This window comes from Mustela lutreola, chromosome 6 (assembly GCF_030435805.1).
Source record: "Mustela lutreola isolate mMusLut2 chromosome 6, mMusLut2.pri, whole genome shotgun sequence".
Classification (NCBI taxonomy): domain Eukaryota; kingdom Metazoa; phylum Chordata; class Mammalia; order Carnivora; family Mustelidae; genus Mustela; species Mustela lutreola.
In genome coordinates this window covers 100,883,696-100,905,976 of record NC_081295.1, presented here as the reverse complement: position 1 = coordinate 100,905,976, position 22,281 = coordinate 100,883,696, and the positions used below count along the sequence as shown (strand labels likewise).

At 37.1% G+C, this 22,281-nt stretch overlaps 1 protein-coding gene across 2 annotated transcripts in view; it reads right to left on the bottom strand.

Annotated features, from left to right (window-relative positions):
* The window catches only part of MLIP (muscular LMNA interacting protein), a 259,696-nt gene that overhangs the window by 112,641 nt on the left and 124,774 nt on the right, over nt 1-22,281 (bottom strand). For both annotated transcript variants that reach the window (XM_059178281.1, XM_059178280.1), the window contains one exon: nt 2,774-4,342. In XM_059178281.1, coding sequence (XP_059034264.1) covers nt 2,774-4,342 — 1,569 coding nt within the window. The remainder of the gene's footprint in view (nt 1-2,773; nt 4,343-22,281) is intronic.

Here is a 22,281-nt window from a genome sequence, read left to right as displayed (position 1 = left end):
CACTAGTTGATGATACGGCCAATCTTTTTATGTCTCCACATATACTCTACTGGTTTTATCTTCTGTAAATTTGGTCAGGTTATTTACTGTTTTTGAAATGCTAGCTCCTTTCCTCTTCATTAAGCTAAATCCTAAACATTTCCAACAGGCCTGACATTTATTATAACTTCCCTCACTAGCCAACCCCCATAATAATACTTCTATTATATTGAATTCAGTGAATAACTATATATCATCTGTATTTTACTGTTAATATTGCCTTAAACTTGTTCTCTAGTTTTATTGTAGATTTAATAATCCTATATAGCTCCTCCATATTATGTATATATGTATTTCCTCCTGCTGAAAAAAAAATTATTTTTTTATAGACAAAGGACTGCTGCTTACTTTCCTTAAAAAATACATACGCATAAAAATACATCCCCCAGAAAAGCTGGTATAGTGGGGGGCACACAGCAGGTGTTTTCTGCATGCTTGTTAATGATGTTGTAATACAGTTTAACTTAACAAGATCCTGTGTGTTGTTTATCTTTTCCATCTTAACTTCGTCATTCAAACAGTAGCAGAGTTGAACACAATCTCCATGGAATTCAGAAGCTCTTAAACTGTGTTATTTCAATGCAATGAACTTAAAATCACAGCCCCCTCCTAATGCAGGCACTTTCATGATTTTATTTTATTTATACAACAATAACCAAACTCTGGTTCTATAGCATCTACATCCTAATTATTTGAGAATAGCTAGGAAGCTGGTATGCTCTAGAGCAGACATGCTCTTCGACCAGGAAAAATGAACTCTATGGATCACACCTTCAAATACTCCCCTTCTCACATTAAGATAAAAACCCAGAGTACAGGGTTTTTATTTTTTAAGTGTTTTCATTTGAATATAGTTGGCCCACCGTGCTAACCTTAGTTTCAGGTGTATAACATGGTGCTTCAACACCTCTGTTATGCTATGCCTACTGCAAGTGTAGCTACCATCTGTCACCAAAAAACACTAGTACAATATTATTGACTATATTCCCTAATCTGTATCCTCTATTCTCATGATTTAATCATTCCATAACTGGAAAGCTGTATCTTCCACTCCTTTTCACCAATTTTGCCCATCTTCCTCCCTACTTCCCTCTGGCAACCATCAGTTTGTTCTCTGTGTTTGCAGGTCTGATTCTTCTTTTTGTTTATTTCTCTCTTCATTGCTTTTGCATTTTAGATTCCACATATCAATGAAACCATATGGTATCTCTCTCAATCTAACTTATTGCACTTAGCCTAATACCTTATAGGTCAATCTACACTGTTGCAAATGGCAAGATCTCATGCTTTCTTGTGGCTGCATAATATTCCTCTGTGTGTGTGTGTGTGTGTGTGTGTGTGTATTACATCTTTATACCTTCATCTGTCAATGGACACTTAGGTTGCTTCCAGATTTTGGCTACTATAAATAATGTTGCAATAAACTAAAAGTGCCTCTATCTTTCTGAATTAAGATTTTTTTTTCCCCTTGGGTAAATATCCAGTAGAGGAATTATTGGATTATATGGTAATTCTATTTTTAATTTTTTGAGGAACCTCCATACTATTTTCCACAGTGGCTGTACCAATTATAATCTCACCAACAGTGCATGGTACCCTATTGTTTCACTTGTTTTGGAATCTCAAAACAAAGCAAAAGAAAAGACAAACAAAAAACCATATTCTTAAATACAGAGAAGAAACTGGTGGTTTTCAGAGGAGAAGAATAAACTTCTAGCTATAAAATATGTAAGCCATGGAGACGAAAGTACAGCACAGAAAATATTTAAACAGTACTGTATGGCACTTATCACAGTGAGCACCAAGCAATGCATAAAATTGTTGAATCAATTTGTTGTACAGCTAAAGCCACTATAACATTATTCATTGATTACACTTCAATAAGAATAAAATAAAATTTTAAAAATAAGTAAAAAATAAATAAATGCCATTGTCACATTCTTGCTCAGTGGGTTGCTTCAGAGCATTTAGAAGTCAGTATTTCTCCTCTCTCAATTCTATTTCCTCCACCCAGCCTACCCATCCTTTCTGTTTGTCATAATTCCTAAGTATATAGTGTTCAAAATAAATCAAATATAATATTCACATATAAAAGAAACTTCAATTCCCTTTTGCACTACATGTATATAGCTAAATACATATTGGTATGAATTTGAGGGGATATGAGGAGCAGTAAAGAAATCAACTTGGTAAAAGGGGAAAAATTAATAATAATAAATGTATGTCAGCAAAGGAAATAGAAAGTTTTCAACTTGTCTTGGCAATAATACGGACCTAGATCAAGGACACTATTTCATTTTACACTGCTCCTACTATTCTATCGTTATAAGATATTTTGTTAGACAATAGGGTCCATGCAATTAAATAATCAGAAGTGTATCATGTTCTCAAACCTGAGCTATCTGCTTTAAATCCCATCTTTGTGATCAATGATATAACCTATTTTTTGCCTGAAAAAAAAAATGCCCTTGGATTCATAGATATAAGAAGTTGACATAACAAGAGGATTTGCAAAATCAAAGAGTTCTACCAAAACATGCACATTTTTAGATAGATTATAATTCATTTCCACATTCAAATATACCAAATCCTCGCCCCACTTATATTTTCTGTAACTCCATGTAGGAGCAGAATGAAGACCATAATTAGTTTTCCCCTGAGAAAAAGATTCTCCCATATTTTAAAAGTATCATGCACCATGCAACGTGCAAAAAAAAAAAAAAAAAAAAAATACCTTGGGTTTCTTATTTTCAAGGCCTGTTGGCATGGACAATGCACAAGGTGAAATCAGCTCCTTGGTTCTTGTTAGAGAAATGGGAGGTGATGGGGTTGAAACAGATGACCTGTGGTTGGATATTGAGCTTTCAGATTTTCCAAGTCTTGAAGGCAAGGTACCACTGCCAAATTCTGGGTCCGGTGTTGAGGGATGGAGCTGGAGTGCCTGGGTGGGCAGAGTAGCACGAGGGAGTGGGAAGGACCCCAGTGTGGAAAGTGAGGCAGAGCTAGCACTGGAGACAGGGGGTGAAGGAGGAATTGAAGGATTCTGTCCCTGGTCAGTTAGCTTCGGGGCTGTTCTCTTAGATCTGTTTATCAGGTCTGAAAGAGCTGGGGAAGGATGGAAACATTTCTCTGGAAAGGAGAGTGTGGCCCTTTGGTTAGCGGGAGGAGATAGAGTAGATAATACAGATGAGGCTGATGTAGGGTGTATGTGAATATTCCTGGGCTTTTCTGGACCCCTGAGGTCAACATCCTGTTTGCCCTTCAAAGAAAGAGAAGGAACACTTGGTGGAACGGGAGGAAGACCCACAGAACTCAATGTACTAGTCTGTAGCAGTGAGAATGTTGGGTTCCCCTTCAAAGAAGTGGGTGATGTTTTCTCTACATTCAAAGAAACAAGGCTACTATCAACATGTGTTGTGGGAGAGAGGGAGCCTGCCTGAGAAAGGGGAGCAGATTTGGCAAAAAAAGGTAAGTGAAAGGATTGCTGGCTGAGTTCGGAAACTTGGTGTTCCCTTTGTTCTGGAGACCCCGTTCTCAGGGAGCAACTAGAGAGAGATTTCTTAGGTGTGGACGGGGTTTCTTTTGCTTTTTGATCGAGGGTGAGTGTGGAAGAAGCCAAGGAGTTGAGAGAGAAAGTGGGACAGGATGCAGGGGAAAAGGGTCTTTGGTGAGAAGGGTTTGACTTGAGCATGGCAGTGAGCAGGGAAAGCCGGGAAGGCACTGGGGATTTCACCCCTGACTTTGAGAGATTTCCACTAGATGACACTTGGCTACAGATAGTGGAAGAAGAGCCATGGAACAAGGAGGTAAACTGTTTGGGACTTGGAGAGAGCGAATGTGTGACAATACGGACTGGTATATATGACCCCGAATTTGACTTCAGAGAAGCACTGGAGGATGGTGAAGGAGAAGTGGTTCTCGGGCTTTCTCTGGGGCTAAGGACATGTGAGGTGAAAGCTGTTTTCTTCGGAACTTCAGATGCCAGTCCAGGTTTCTTATCTGCAGGTCTTGGACTGGATAAATTAGAACCTGATAACTGAGTGAAATGGGGAAACTGTGACGTCGAGGAGGTGCCCTTCCGTGCAAAAAAGGGTGAAGAGTGAGCAGAAGTTTGAAAATACGTAGTTGTTTCTTCCACCAAGGCCCCACTGACATCCAGCCTCCTAGTGTGGAACTCCTCTAGCACAGAGGCTCCGTCGAGGTTAACTGGGTCAGGTGGCGTTTTCTGATTAGTTGGAGAAACAAAGGAGAAAGCAGGTGGTTTACAGGCAAGCTGCTCAGAGGTAGTGGGAGAAGAAGTTAACTAGAGGAAAGAGAAATAGACAGATTGTAATAGGACATTATTGTGAAATGATCACAATATTCTCGTTACTTGTGTGTTTCTGCAAACAGTCTATTAGTTTACACAAAACAGGCACCTTAAACCTCCATAAAAATTTTAGGAGTTCTGTTGTGCTAATGAGGCATTGCTTTAAATTTGAAATAAAATATAAACAAACTGTGAAAAATTATATATTATGCCTCATTTATTCCCTGGAAGAACATCGATATAGAATTATAGACACATATTTCCATTTGGGAAAGAATTCACTGACAAAATCTTAAACAGTTATCTTAATTTGGAGTTGTGTGACTTGAAAAGATTTAAATCACCACCAATAGGTTTCAAAGTTCACATTGGAAAACAACATATATTTACTTCCATTGTAAAAATATAACAGTATAACTAACATAATAATATAATGACTACAACAATATAATGACTACAGTGTAATTACTATAATCCTTAAAAAATCTAACACACTTCAAGTGTTTAAAATTCTAAAAACTTAAAGTACTCCTACATATTGTGCAACTGCAAAAAATGACCAGAATTCGAAAGACACAGCACCCATCAACATGATTGATATCAACAATGATAAATTAAGACAGTGAAAGCAAGTTTGAAATACAGATCAAGTTTTAACTTATGAAAAACTTGTCACTAATTAATTGCCAGAATGAACATTTAATAAATGATTTGGATTATGTTGAGAAGGGTAGATATGCTTTCAAATCAAAAGAAAAGAATACTTTACAAATGTCACCTGCCTGAAACAATGCAACCCACAAACCCCTCAACAAATTTAAACAAAAAAAAAAACAAAAAGAAAGAAAAAATGTCTGGGTATGTGTATTTTGTGCTATTTTAAAAATCATCCAGTACTTTAAGACAAATGCTAAAATTATATATGATTCAAAAGCCAGATCTTTAAACACAGGCCTCCTGCAAAATTATTGATTTGATTCTATCAACTCATAAGAGAATTTAGGGAATATCAGTTAATCAAAATGTTAATATTTATTAGGTGATATTATATTACCTGTTATTATATATATATGTTTGTGTGTTTATTTATTTATTTTATTTATGGCCTTACATAGCAGGAAAATGTATGACCATAACTATTAAATTTGATAAAAGCTTGGTTTACAAATTCAGTAAATGATATTACTTGATTTTGCTTTGTAACATGTTAACAAGGTATCCATCAGACCTATTGCAAAGATTTTCATATCATGTAATTTCGAGTTCTGAAAAATTTAAAACTGATAAATGCAAACAACTCATCCTAAACTTTTAAGTTTCAAGTAAATATATGCAAAATAGCCCTTTCTTTTTATGTATAAATTCATATGTGTACTCCCAACACAGAATTCTTCCTACACAATTAATATTTGAATACATGGCATTACCCAGAATATCAAAATATCAGGGGTAATTGAAAATCAAGCAGAATTCAATCAAATTGAGAAAGAATGCTTAACAACTCCCTTACATAAGCTTTACTTAGAAACAATTCTGCTTAGCCAGTGCTCATATAATTGATTCATGTGATTAGACATAAATGAACAATCTTCTCTGATTGTTTACAATGACTGGTCTCTTCTTGCAAAAAGAATGAAGCAATTTCAAGGCTGTGTAGAGTGTCTTTGCATATTATGTTATAGCTTTTGGTAAAGAATTTTGTAAACTAATGATAATGGCCCCAAAAATCCATCACCTTTTAAGTCATATTTACAGATAACTTCATTTCTACAATAAATTTATTGATTCATTCAGATTATCCATGAAATTATCATGTTGAAATCATAGGGCTATAATTCTACTACACTGAGTCATATTTTACCTAATTTAAGTAATTCAATTTATTGTGCTTTTGAGTAGTTGACTATTAAAGAACTTCAAGAGAAAGACTCTGAAAAGTCTGATTGTTTATTATGTTTGTATTAGCCTACATATGTTTATTATCTTTTCCCATTCAGTATATTAACAAGTATTTGCAATTTATTTGTTTCTAATTTGCAAATACATCTGGATATTATCCTGATTTATTCTAATAAAAAATGTGGTACTACACTTTTATAAAATTCCCAGATATGAAGAATTTCTTTTTAATGAAAAAGATTCATTTTCCTAAATTCCTCTCAATAGGTTTTAAAAAAGTAGCAGAGAGGAGGTACAGACATGAATGACTTTGTGCAGAAAGAAAGAATGGATACCTGTCAAATGCTCAGTTATCTCAGAAGAGAGCCTTCTTTCACTTCTACACTATAATTCCCTTACCAGTGATAATAAACTTCTCTATTGACATCTACATATTTGCACCCCTTCAGCCTCTCCCATTAATAACCTCTTGTCTGTTCTCTAGGTTTGTCAATGATACTTTTATTCCTTCTCCTCAAAGCTGTTCTCTGTTTTCTCCATCATTTATTTCTAGCATGATCTTTGTTGATTCCTTTGCTTTAAACACCTCTCTAGAGCTACCCTTGCTTATGCTCTCCAATCACCAGCCTTCTTCTGATTCTTGAGTCCCCTCACTATATACCTCCTCCAAAGTTATTTTCAAAACTCTCTTCTCCCAGAAAAACTACCCTAAGCTCTGGAATACATTCACAGTAATATCAGTAAGAGAGGATGCTTGCAGTGTTCTGCTGTCATCAAGTGGACAATCTTGACCCTAAATCCACTCTTGGATCCTATATAATAGAGGACATCAGTTATTCTAACAACCAATATCTGTTGTGGAACTTCCTTGTAGTTTTAATCAACCTAAAATGAACACTTCCTATACATACCCAGTTTTTCCTAATTAGTATCAGATTCCAAAGCATCTGAATAAAAACCAAAGTGATTGATCTGATTTCTGAATAGTTCCCAAGATATGGATGGCACAAGATATTGATTCATATAGTTGAACTCTTCCTCCTGAATCTGTAAAGCCATGCAAGGCAGAAACTCTAGATTCTTTTTTGTCCTCATATGCAATCATTACAACACAACAGCTTGGCCTCCTAAACTTACCTATTCATGGGTTTTCTCACTGAAGAACCCTTGTAATGTCACTGGACAGATATATTCTCAGCCTTTCAAAGATGAACAATATAAATAATATTTCTGGTATTCCTGCCTCTAGAACCCCCTTTAACCTATTATTGGAGTAACTTTTTAAAATCTAATCAAAGTATACCCATGCGTAAGATTATCATCAATCCTTTTTCCATATAATGTGAACTAAAGATCTTTCCTTCATGACAGATTCCCCTCTCTTGCTGTCCTGTCCCAACTCCCACATCTCCTGCTATTTTGCACTTTAGGTTTTAGAAGTACTTTGTTCAATCTCAGCCTTTTTGCCAGCATTGTCAACATTCTACCTATGTTATTCTTTTTCCAATCTACTTGCCAAATCTTCATTCTTTAAATCAATCTCACTAACTGTCATTTTGCTCTGAGACCCAGTCTACTTCAAGCCGCTATTAAAAAAAAAAAAAAAAAAATTAATGACAGAGGACTTCCTGGGAAGGTGGTAGAGTAAGAGAATCCTAGGCCCACCTCATCCCATGGATACATCTAGATAACACTCACACTAGTGTAAGTAACCCAGAAAAAGACCCAAAGACAAGCAGAACAAACTCTTCACAGCTAAATATAGAGAAGATGCCACACCAAAGAGAGTAGGAAGGGTGGAGACACAGTCAGGAGCCAAACTGACCCAGGGGACTCTTCTTAGGAGGGAAGGACATCCCAAGTGCTGAGAGGGAAGAGTAGCAGACCCCATATCAGGTACTCCAGGCATAGGGCATTTGCCCTGGGAAGGCAAATCCCCATTACATCTGGCTTTGAAAACAAGAGGAATCTAACTTTGGGAGTTCTTACAATCAGGGCAGCTTGACATCTGGAACTTTAAAAATAAGCAGGCTCAGCTCTGGGAGAGCTGGAGAACAAGAGGAAACTGAGTTCCTACTCTTAAAGAGGGAGCACAATAAATAGCCCTACTGAGATACAGCAGAGAACCAGCAGTTTGAAAAATGCCTGGGGAATACAGGATTTGATTACTAATTTCAGAGGGTTTTCTAGAGGGGCAGGGATCTTTATGTGACGTCTCCAAGAACAAGAGTTAGTGGGTACCATTCCCCCTCCCCCAGTCTACGTACATGGACATCTGTGGGAATAAACATAACATCAACACTATCCACCTAGCTCACTAACATTATACCTCACCCTCAAGCTCTTCTGTAGACTCACCCCATCCAATATGCCCTTGTCAGGAGTTCACCCAAAGTCATGCCACAAGTGTTCCAGTGCCCAAGCAGCCTTTTAAGGGGCCAGTGCCACCTCAAAATGTCTCCTGCCCAAGGGACAGGGAAAGAAAATCACACTCACCAGTTCAACTATGGCTATAGCTGTGGGCTGGGAGCAGATAACTTCTTTGAGTTCAGGCCCCACCCACCAACAAAAGTTTCACAGGGGACAACAGAGGAATAGCATGCTGCAGTTCTGTGTCACCACAGCTCTCACAAATGTGAGACTGACTTAACTGCAGCCCAAGGCAGCCCCAGATTGACCTACTAACAACACAGGGACCAAATGCTGTCCACAACAGGCAAAGAGAGACATTGCAGATGACCTGACTCAACCACAAAAATATAGCACATGCAACAAATATAAGAGATGCCCCTAAAGAGCCAGTTTCTGGTGAACAGGGAACATTGCACTATAGAGCATTATAGGACCTCCTTTTCTTAAGGCTACAACTTTCAAGAGCAGGAGAAATAGCTGACTTTCTTAACACATATAAACAGACACAGAAAGTTGGATAAAATGAGGAGACAGAGGAATATGTTCCAAATGAAAGAACAGGACAAAATCACAGCAAGAGAGCTAAACAAAACAGATAAGAAACTTACCCAATTGAGAACTTAAAATAATGGTTTTAAAAATATTCACCTGGCTTGGGAAAAAAATGGAAGATCTCAGTGAGATCCTCAACAAAGAAACAGAAAATATTAACAATAATCAGAGATAAAGAACTCAATAACTGTGATTGAAAATACTCTAGAGGGAATAAGTGTAGGTAGGAAGAAGCAGAAAAACAGATCAGCAACCTGGAGGAGAGAGTAATGGAAAGCAATCAAGATGGTCATGAGAGAGAAAAAATAATAATAATAAATGAAAATAGATTAAGGGAACTCAGCAATACCATCAAGCATAATGACATTCACATTATAGGGATCCAAGAAGAAGAGAAGGAAAGGGGGAAAGAAAATTAATTTGAAGAAATAATAGCTGAAGACTTCCTGAATCTGGGGAAGAACAAAAGTCCAGATCCAGGAGACACAGAGAGCCCCCTAAAAAATCAACCCAAGGAAATCTACACCAAGATACATAGTAATTAAAATGGAAAGAAAAGTAGTGATAAAGACAGAAAATTGGGGCGCCTGGGTGGCTCAGTGGGTTAAGCCTCCGCCTCGGCTCAGGTCATGATCTCAGGGTCCTGGGATTGAGCCCCACATGGGGCTCTCTGCTCAGCAGGGAGCCTGCTTCCCCCCCCCCCGTCTCTCTCTGCCTGTCTCTCTGCCTACTTGTGATCTCTCTCTCTGTCAAATGAATAAATAAAATATTAAAAAAAAAAGACAAAACATTTAAAAATTAGCAAGAGGAAAGAAAACTGTTACATATGAAGGAAACCCTATTGGGATATCAGTTGATTTTTCAGCAGAAACTCTGTAGGCCAAAAGAGAGTGGCATGATATATTCCAAGTGCTGAAAGGGGAAAAGCAAACAAACAAACAAATAAATAAAACCTACAACCAAGAATTGTCTATTCAGCAAAGCTATCATTCAGAATAGACAGAGATAGAGTTTCCCAGACATACAAAAGTTAAAGGAATTTATCACGACTAAACCAGACTTAGAAGAAATGACAAAGGGGAATCTGAGTGGAAAGGAAAGATCATCAGCAGGAGTAAGAAAACTTGGAAGTGCAAAATCAGTAAAATGAAGTATATTTATGAAAATCAGTCAAGGAGTCACAGAATAAAAGGATATAAAGTGTGATGCCATATACCTAAAATGGATGTCTTGGGGAGGAGAGGAATAGAAATTTAGTGTTTTTAGAATGGGTTCAAGCTTAAGCCATAGTTAAATTAATATAGACTGCTATATAAATAAGATGTTATATAGAACCCAATTGTAACCACAAATCAAAAACAGGTAATAGAGATGCAAAAAATAAAGAGAAGGGAATCCAAGTATATCACTAAAGAAAACCAGCAAACTATGACACAAGAGAAGAAGGGAAGAAAGGAACAGAGAAGAACTATAAAAACAACCAAAAAACAGTTAACAAATGACAATGAGTACATACCTATCAATAATCATTTTGAATGTAAATGTGCTAAACACTCTAATCAAAAGACACAGGATGATGGAATGGATAAAAAAGTAAGATCCATCAGTATGCTTCCTGCAAGATACTCATTTTATACCTAAAGATATATGGGGACTGAAAGTGAAGGGATGGAAAAGCATATATCATGCAAATGAAAGTGAAGAATGCTGGAGTAGCAATACTTATATCAGACAAAATAGACATTTACAGAAGATACTATAGAGTTATAAAAGGAATAAACAAGAAGATAATAACAATTGTAAATATTTATACACTCAACCTAGGAGCACCCAAATACATAAAGCAGCTAATAGCAAATGTAAAGGAAGTAACAATAGCAATACAATAATACTAGCAGACTTTTACATCCACTTACATCAATGGATGGATCATCCAAACAGAAAAACAACAAAGAAATAGTGGCTTCAAATGATACATTGAACCAGATGTATTTAACAGATAAATTCAGAACACTCCATCCTAGAACAGCAGAATATGTATTCTTTACAAGTGCACATGGAACATGCTCCAGAATAAACCACTAATAGGCCACAAAACCAGTCTCCACAAATTCAAAAACATATAAGTCATACCATGCATCTTTTCTGACCACAACACTATGAAATGAGAAATCAACCATAAGAAAAAGTCTGGAAAAACAACAAATACATGAAGGTTAAATAACATGTTACTAAACAATGAATAAGTCAACCAAGAAATTAAGGAGAAAATAAAAAAATATATGTGGAAACAAATGAAAATTTAAAAAACGATGGTTCAAAATCTGAGCTGCAGCAAAAGCTATTCTAAGAGGGAACTTTATAGCAATACAAGCTGACCTCAAGAAGCAAGAAAAATCTCAAAAAACCTAACCTTACACATAAGAACTAGAAAAATAAGAGCAAAAACCCCAAAATAGTTGAAGGATGTCCTTCATAGGATGTCCACCCATAGCACTTTTACTCAACATAGTACTAGAAGTCTTAGCAATCAGACAACAAAAAGAAAGACATCCAAACTGGTAAGGAAGAAGTAGGAGATAATAAAGGGGATAATAGAGAGATAATAAAGGAGATAATAAAGATTAGAACAGAAATAAATGAAAGAGAAACTAATAAATGAAATAGAATGAGATTAGGAGTTCTACAAAAATTTTGTTCAACAAAATTGACAAACCTTTAGGTAGACACAAACATAAAAAAGTGAGTATTGCATGGAGCACTGGGTGTGGTACATAAACAATGACTCTTGGAGCACTGAAAAAAAATAAAATTTTTTAAAAGTGAATGAGAACACAAACAAAATCACAAAGAGAACAAATAGGAAACACAACAGGAAATACAAACAATTTTAAGAGAATATTATGAGAAATTGTTTGCCAACAAATTGGACAACCTATAAGCAATGGATAAAACTCCTAGAAATGGATAAAATTCCATAACTAAATCAGGAAAAAATAGAAAATTTGAACTGACTGATCACTGGCAATGAAATTGAATCAATAACTTAAAAACGCCCACAACCCAAAATCAGGATCAGATGGCTTCACAGGTGAATTTTACTAAACTTTCAAAATAGAGTTAACACCTATTCTTCTCAGGGCACCTGGCTGGCTCAATCCATTGAGTGTGCAACTCTTGATCTTAGGCTGTCAGTTCAAGCTCCATGTTGGATGTGGAGCCTACTTAAAAAACAAAACAAAACAACAACAACAAAAAAAAACTTTTTTCTCAAACTAGTAAAATATATATATATATATATGAAAGAAAAGCTTCCAAATTCATTCTATGAGACCATCATTACCCTGATACCAAACTCAAAGACACTACAAGAAAAGATAACCATTGGTCAATATCTCTGATGAACATGGATGCAAAAATATTCAAAAAAATATTAGCAAACCAAATCCAACAATACATTAAAAATCATTCACTATAATCAAATGGAATATATTTCTGGGATGCAAGAGTGGTTCAATATTCACAAATTGATCAACATAGTATATCACATCAATAAGAAAAGGATAAAAACCATATGATCATTTCAATAGATAGAAAAAAAGCATTTGCCATACTGTATCATCCATTCATGATAAAAATCCTCAACAAAGTAGGTTTAGAGGCAACATATCTCCACATACTAAAGGCCTTATATGAAAAACCTACAGCCAACATCATACTTGATGGTGAAAACTTGAGAGTTTTTCCCCTAATGTCAGGAACAAGGCAAGGATGTCCACCCATAGCACTTTTATTCAACATAGTACTGGAAGTCTTAGCAATCAGACAACAAGAAGAAAAACATCCAAATTGGTAAGGAAGAAGTAAAAACTTTCACTATTTGCAGATCACATGATACTCTATGTAAAAAACCCTAAAGACTCCAGCAAAAAAACTACTAAAACTCATAAATGAATTCAGGAAAATTGCAAGTTATAAAATTGATAATCAGAAATAAGTTGCATTTCTTTCTTTTTTTTTCAATTTTATTTATTTATTTAACAGACAGAGAAAGAGATCACAAGTAGGCAGGCTGGGGGCAAGGGGACTCTCCCTGCTGAGGAGACAGCCTGATGCAGGGCTCTGGGACTCGATCCCAGGACCCTAAGATCATGACCAAAGCTGAAGGCAGAGGCTTAACCCACTGAGCCACACAGTTACCTCCATAAGTTCCATTTCTATACACTAATAATGAAGTAGCAGAAAAAGAAAAAAAGAAAAAAGTTTCATTTACAATTATAACAAAAATAATAAAATACCAAGGAATAAACTTAACCAAGGAAGTGAAAATCCTATACTCTGAAAACTATAAAACACTGATGTAAGAAATTGAGACAACCCAAAGAAATGGAAACATACTCCATGCTCGTGTTGGAAGAACAAATATTGTTAAAATGTTCACACTACCCCAAGCAATCTACAGATTTAATGCTATCCCTATTGAAATATCAAGAGCATTTTTCACAGAATTAGAACAAAGAATCTTAAAATTTTGTGGAACCACAAAAGATACTGAATTGCCAAAGCAACATTGAAAAAGAAAATAAAACTGGAAGTATCACAATCTCAGATATCAAGATACAATACAAAGCTGTAGTAATCAAAAATAGTGTGGCACTGATGCAAAAATAGACACATAGATCAACAGAACAAGATAAAGAGCCCAGAAATAAACCCACAATTATATAATCAATCTTCAACAAAGGAGGCAAGAATATGCAATGGAAAAAAAGACAGTCTTTTCAACAAATTGTGTTTGTAAAACAGGACAGCTACATGCAAAAGAATGAAACTGGACACTTTTTCATACCAACAAAAAATTAACTCAAAATGTATTAGTGACTGAAGTAGGAGACCTGACGCCATTAAAAATTCTAGGTGAGAGCACAGGCAGTCATTACTCTGACATCAACCACAGCAACGTTTTTCTAGAAATGTTTCCTAAGACAAGGGAAATAAAAGCAAAAATGAACTATTGGGACTACAGCAAAAAAAAAAAAAGAAAGAAAAAAAAAAGCTTCTGCACAGCAAAAGAAACAATCAATAAAACTGAAAGACAACCTATGGAATAGGAGAAGATATTTGAAAATGATATATCTGATAGGCTTTAGGATCCAAAATACATTACGAACTTATACAACTCAACACCACCATCAAAAAGAAATCCAATTAAAAATTGGCAGAAGATATACACAGACATTTTTCTGAAGAAGACATCCAGTTGGCCAACATCCACAAGAAAAGATGCTCAACATCACTCATCATCAGGTAAATGCAAATCAAAACCATAATGAGGTACTACCTCACACCTGTCAGAATGACTACAATCAAGACCACAAGAAACAAGCATTAGCCAGGACGTGAAGAAAAAGGAACCTTCATGCACTGTCAGGGGGAAGACAAAGTGGTACAACCACTGTGGAAAAGAGTGTGGAGGTTCCTCAAAAAATTAAAAATAAAATTACCATATGATCCAGTAACTTCACTACTGGGTGTTTACTCAGAGAAAATGAAAACACTAAGTGGAAAAGATAAATGCACCCCTATGTTTGCATTGCAGCATTATTTACAATAGCCGAATTATGGAAGCAACCCCAAAGTCCACTGATAGAGGATAAAGAAGAGGTGGTACGGGGCACCTGGGTAGCTCAGTGGGTTAAGTCTCTGCCTTCGGCTCTGGTCATATCTCAGGGTCCTGGGATTGAGCCCCTCATCGGGCTCTCTGCTCAGCAGGGGGTCTGCTTCCCCCCCCCCGCCTCTCTCTGCCTGCCTCTCTGCCTACTTGTGATCTCTGTCAAATAAATAAAGTCTTTTTTTTTTTAAAGATTTTATTTATTTATTTGACAGAGAGAGATTACAAGTAGGCAGAGAGGCAGGCAGAGAGAGAGAGGAGGAAGCAGGCTCCCTGCCGAGCAGAGAGCCCGATGCGGGACTCAATCCCAGGACCCTGAGATCATGACCTGAGCCGAAGGCAGCGGCTTAACCCACTGAGCCACCCAGGCGCCCAAATAAATAAAATCTTAAAAAAAAAAAAGAGGTGAAACTCTCTCTCTCTCTCTCTCTCTCTCACACACACACACACACCCCAAAATAGTACTCAGCCATAAAAAAGAATGGAATCTTGCCATTTTCAACAGCATGGATGGATCTAGAGGGTAAAATGGTAAGTGAAATAAGTCAGTCAGGGAAAAACAAAACACCACATGATTTCACTCACGTGAAATTTAAGAAACAAAACAAAGAATAAAAAAGAGACAATCCAATAAACAGACTTAAATATAGTGAACAAACTGCTGGCTGCCAGAGGAGAGTTGTGATGGGGATTAAGAGTACACTTGTCATATGACCGCTGAGTAATGCATAGAATTATAAAATCACTATATTGTTCACCCAAAACTAATACAACACTGCACATTAACTGTACTGGATTTTAAAAAAAAGAATGAAGAGAAAAGTAAATACAAAATAATACAGCCCTTTTGGTTGGCAGGACCACTGCACTTGACCCACGAACTTGTTCTATATATGGGCGCCAGCTGAGAGTGGAGCTGAACTTCCTGCACCTGTGCAGAGTGGCCATCTTTCTCTAACTCACATATTGGCTGGGCTGGGAAGGTACCATAGATTAATGTCATCATGAAGTTAATGTCATAGTCTCAGCTGGATCCTGTACCTCTCATTTTTCTGTTAGCTGGTTGTTAGTTGTTCCCCCCACTTTGGTTTTGAAATCAGTTTCCCATCCTGTTCTGAACAATAGCTCTTCTAAAAAGTTAACACTCTCCACAAACCCTGCTCTTACCACTTCCTCCATTGTACTCAATAGATGACCTAGTTTCACTTTCTCCAAGGAAAAATGGTGATTACCAGGAAAATCTATTATTTTCTAGATCTACTCTTATTCCTTTTCCTCTCTTCTAAGAAAAAATGATGACTTTTCATTTTTGAAAAGGTAAATTTTCCCTATATACTCTGAATCACAGAAGCTTTCGCCTTCTTAGGAAATCTTATTTCATCAGTTATCCCCCATGGGCTATGTATTCATCCTTTTTCCTTTTTATTAGCTGTCTCATTTGTCTCATAAATATAAAACAAAATCCTTCCAATCTTTAAAAACATAGTAATAAATGTCATGTAGTAGGTTATAAAAATGCCTCAAATTCTCTTTTCACAAAAAAAAAAGTCCTTTTCCTCACCACTCCTTCTCAACTGGCCTTCTGACTTGGTTGGACCAGGAGGACACTAGCAAATATGATCCAAGAAGCAGTGGCTTGAAAGGCCCAAGTGCCTTGGAACTTACCAGCTTGCACAGCACATAAGAGCATCAAAATGTGAAAAAGCCCAGGCTTGTCCACTGGAGGTTACAAGACCACATCTCAGCTAACAAGCTACCAGCTGGCCCAGCAACCAATGACAGACAAGTAGGTGAATCACAGCAAAGATTAGCTGACCCTGCCCCAGATAAGCAGAACCACCCACTTGAACAGAGCCAAATTGCCGATCTGCAGATACTTAAGCTAAATAAATGCTCCCTGTTTGAAAGCACTGCTCTTTGGTATGGCTTGTTATGCAGCAAAAGCTGACTGATAAACACACACACACACACACACACACATGCACCAAGATTTTTGTGGATCCTCTGTGTTCCTTAACTTCTGACCCATGTCATCGTCATCTTAATGACATCTGTACCATACAATCACGGTATTGATCTCCATACTTCTGAGAGCCAACAAACTTAAAGAGACTGCCCCCCAAATCCCATCCTTTCATGATCCCCTCCTCTCAAGTATGGGTGCAATTCCTAACTGGCTTCTAATAGAACCTGGCAAAGCTGAAGGCATTTTGCAGATGTAACTTAAGTCCTTGGTCAGATGACTTTAAGTTAATCAACAGACCATCCTGTGTAGGCATGACCTAATTCATGGAGCTCTTTAAAAGAGGGTCAAAAGGTTAGAGGTTTCAGTAGCAGAGATTTTCTTTCTCTGCTGCCAACTTTAAGAAATAAGCTGCCATGAATTCTATAGCCTCAAGGAGGGGAAGTGAATTCTGTCAGTAACAGGAGGGAGCTTAGGAGCAGATCCTTTCTGGTGTAGGACCTCCAGATGAGGATGCAACCTGACACCTTAACTTCAAACTCAGGAGGTTCTGAGTGAAGCACCAGTTTAGGGGGACATAGACCTCTGATCTACAGAAACCTAAAAAAAAATAAATAGGCATTTAAAGCCACTGATCATCTGTTGTGCAGCAATAGAAAACTAATACACTTCCTACTGACCTCTTAACAGCTCTTACTCCCTACTTAGTCTTCCACAGTAACTGTTATCACCAATGTCTACAGTGATTTATATTTTCCTAAGCCCAACAGGCACTTGAATGCTTTATCTTTTCTGATTTCTCCATAGAATCCGACTTCCAATCTCTCCCTCCTTTTTAAAACGGTTTTATCTGTGGGTTCTGATTTATCACTATCTCCTACTTTATTTCCTATCTTCTGACGAGTCCTTTTCACATTCGTGTCTTTTCCACCCTCCTCTTACATCTTGGTACTTCCCTGGCCATTCACACTGTCTGAAATCCCCAGGCCCTAGTTACCCATCAAGAAAACTTGTACTCTTTGCTCACAGTTCAGCTAATTACAGTGTGACCCTTCCTGATGGTCTGGGCTGATCTAGGCATCCTCCCCCTAAACTTCCCCTTGTTCTTAGAACATGTTCCCTTTCATGGTCAATGTCTTCAGGTGCATCTTTTTTGAGTTCCTTAAAGGCAGGTAGAATGTTTTTTATAGTTAATCCCCTTACTTTCCAGTATGGAGAGTAATATTACTGTCATGCAAGAATGAAGAAACGGTGTCTAGTGGATATAGGGACAAAAGGACAGAGTTCAGGGACACAGTGTCTCCTTAAAGCCAGCATCATCATCTTCCTCAGTGACTGTGCCCTCTTGTTCTGCTCTAGACTCTGGATAGTGAAGATAAGCAGGGGAAGGGGACAGTGATACTGATATCCATTGAGTCTTTACCTCACCACCAACAACAAAATTGAGTTCTGACATCAACAAATCAGGAGACCCTCCTGTTAAAAGGTTCCATCAGCATTCTGCGGGAATTGTCAAAGCAGCTGGATTTTCCACAAATGTACTTCCTCTGCCCCATGGGCTAATGGCAAAATTGATTCCTCACCCAGAGGAAACAACATGCCACCACTGAGGGATCTCAGGGATACTGCCAGCATCAGAGAAGATTGAAGGCTGGAGGTATAAGGAAGATTTCTACATCTAACATCCTATCCAAATAATTTGTTGTAATTTATTTTCCATGGATCCATAAAATCTAGGTACTTAATAAATATGCATGCCAGTGTCCTAATTTCCCAGACTTTCATGTAATAACACCCTCTATTTAACTCCAGCCAGTTTTTCTGACCTCATTTTCCATGTCTTCTCTGTTCTTACACCTAAGCTACATTTCACTGGGTGGCTTAGTTGGCTAAGCCTCCACCTTTGGCTTGGGTCATGATCTCAGGGTCCTGGGATTGAGCCCAATGTTGGGCTCCCCACTCAGTGGGGAATCTGCTGGTCCCTCTGCCCCAACCCCTGCTTCTTTATCTCTCTCTCTGAGATAAAGAAAATCTTTTAAAAAAATTTGTTTTATATAAAACCTCTCCCTCGTCACAAGTTCCTTCCCCTTGTACCCCAAAATATGCTATCATCTCAAACTTCTTAAATACAGTAAATCATCTGTTGAGAACCTACCATGATCCAGGCAGTCTTCTAGGCACATTCTGTATATTACTATCTCATTTAATCTTCACAAAGAAGGTTGATATCATTACCCTATTTTACAAATGAGGAAACTAAGGTTTATAATTTCAAGTAACTACCCAGAGGAGCATGGCCAGTATGTTACCTGTGTCATTCCTGCTTTCCCAAAGCATCTCTCTGGTGCATGGGCTCCCTTCCTTACCACCCATCCACTTCTCAACCTCATTTTTGTCCCTATTACTGCACTCACACTGTTTCCCTTCAGGTCATCAAATGACCTTCTAATTCTGAAATGTAATGGGCTCTGAAGGTCCTACTTTATTTGATCTTGTTTTATGTTTTATTTTCCCTTATATTTATAAGATTTTATAGTATTTTTATTTACTTGCCCTTGTTTGTAGACTATTCTTTTTGTTGAATGCCCCTCCAGCTTTCATTGCATGAAACCCCTCCCTCCAACTTCCTTGGACCCCTCTCAGTCTCTGTCATGGGTTCTATTCTTTCACAGGCCCTTTATATTTTGCTATTTCCTGGCCTGTACCTCCTGTCTTCTTGTTCTACATTCTTTCCATGAATAAATACCTCTACTTTCATCAGCTTATGTAGAAATATTTCCAGTATCCCAGCCCTACCCTGTGTTCTAGACTCATATTTCCAGCTCCTTTCTAAAGAACATCATGCTATGTCATCAAGGCATCTCAAACTTTAGATCAGATGTCTTCTCTCTTCCTACCAATACCTGAAACCTATTATCTTCCCTCAATTAATGATATCAACATTCTTCTAATTTCCCTATGAGAAATTTCATCCATCCTTGACTTTTCCCATATATGTCAATGAATAAATCCAGCTAAATCTACCTTGTAAGTTCTTCTTTTTATCCCCACTCTCATTGCCTGAGCTACAGGCTTTACCATAGGTCTTCCAGCCAAATCACTCTGTGTTCGTATGTGTATATTCACCTCTCAAAATTTTAACTCTAATGTTATCCCTAAGTAAGACAATATTAGACCTTTACATCAACATTCAAGATGCCTATACTCAAAAACATTACTCTTTCTTTCTGAATTTTTATTGAGAGGATTTTGATTCAACTGCTTATTTTATATATAGCATTTTAACTTTTAACCTACACTTCAAAATTTTTAATTGTTTAGTGGCTTTTTTTAACATAATGCACTTTTATTGAAACATGCTACTTCAACGAAAGTATTTGGAACATAACCATATTCAACCCAATATTTATATTGACTACATTCATGATAATATAGTAACTACTACAGAGAACAAAATGTTTAATAGAAATAGATTTACCATAGACTTCATCTCTAAAGACTTTACAATCTGCTAGGGGAGATAAGGCATGTACGTAAATAGTTATACTACATGCTGAAATAGGAGAATTGTTATAAAAGATGGACAGAAAAAAAGCTATCAGAAGTACATTGAGAAATAGTTTATTTTGACTCAGAGAACAAAACCTGACTTCATAAAGGAGTCAGTGTCAGTGCAAAGACTTCAAAGATGTGAACTCTTAAATATTTATTCCTTTTATACACCTTATTGAACCTCACCTATATGCAAGACACTCTACTAAGTGCTGGAGACACAGAAATAAATGGGACACATCTTGACTTAAATTGCTCTCTAGTGAGGGAAAAAGGCAATCCATTATTACAACAGGGTGAAAAGGAGTTATGGAAATTTTCTAAAAAAGCTAAAAAACGATGTGGAAAATGGTACAGATGGAGAAGACCTAACTCCTCTTCAAAGGGAATGTCTCTAGAAAGAGGCACTGCTTAAACTGGGTTTAGAGTATTGAGCAGCCTATGGAGATGAGTCTGGGGAAGGAGATTTATACACAGAGGAATCAAAGGCTCGGGGATGGAAAAGTATAAAGTATGCACCTTTGTTGTAGTTGAGAAGAACTGAAGAAGAGAGGTAGAAGATGTGGATAGAAAATGACATCTAGGCTAGTTTATGGAAAAGTTAAAAGCCAGAGCAGGAACTGAAGGCATCTTTTAGAATAGCTTAATAAATTAGTGCTGACTAATAGTGTTAATTTATGGACAGTTCTGTACATGGATTTATTTTTACCAGGCAGACCAGAAATTCACCTAATGACTATATTTCTGAGAGAAAAGTAGATGTTGTTAGCATCAAGTAATCCAATCAGGATTATTCTTTAGACTTGTTGTTTCTATTACTCACTATATTAAAATTCTCAGAGTACCTTCTTTGGTTCGGTCATTATTCTGGGGTTGACATTTGTGGTTAACAATTGCCTTATTCTTATTTACTCTTGTTTTTATTTGATGATAGTCTATTATTCATTACTCAAATGGATTGTTAAGGGAAATGCAAACAGGAACAATGGCGACTCCCAAACATTTCAAGATCCAGTATTCCCCCATTAGTGGTAACCATCATTTTTGGCCACTGCTAATGAATTAGATTGATCTTTGCCTTTTCACTTGCAGCCTTGATAACATACTATAATGTACTGCCATATAACTGTTTTTGGACAAAAGATTCCAAAGTGTGTGTTCAGGCTCTAGTTTACTTCTGTGTATTTGGTCACATAAAAACAAATTAAATGACCAACTTAGGGAAAGAAATCTAACAACTGGGGGGAAAAGTAAAACAAAAATCCAAAAGTTGCTTCATTAAGAAGGTTTGCCTTGTTTACTTACATTTATTATTATCACACCTATAAGTTCTTCAAAGGGGCTCCATCAAATTACCCTCCCTTAACTTTAGAAATCCCCATATCTCAAACTTGGTTATTCCATCATCTTTCCTGAGACAAGAAAGAAACGCTCAAGCCTATCACTGCTTACTGAGAATATGTTTAATTACATGATTAGAACATTTCCAACAACTGTCTGAGAATAAATTTTGAGAAGAAATAAATGTTTTAGGTCAGTAGACTGAGGTAAGAGTAACCCAGGGAGAGTCTTCTAAGTAGCCTAAGGACCCTAGGCTTATAGGTGATAGAAATTCTGCATCAGGAAGTCAGTGAAGGCGGCAGAAATGAAAATAGAGTGGCACCCAAAATAAGACACGTCCTCTACAATTATGCATAGGTCCTAGCAGCACCAAAAGGCCAACTCACCAACAAAAATGTTCTCCCAACTACTTTGGAATGCTTACAAGTACCTGGTCCTAACAGATCCTAAACAGGACATCTTGATACTGACATATGCTTTCTCAAGGAGCAATTTGCATCCGCGGTCTACTCCCAAAGCCAGCCTCTGCATTCCTGACATTCT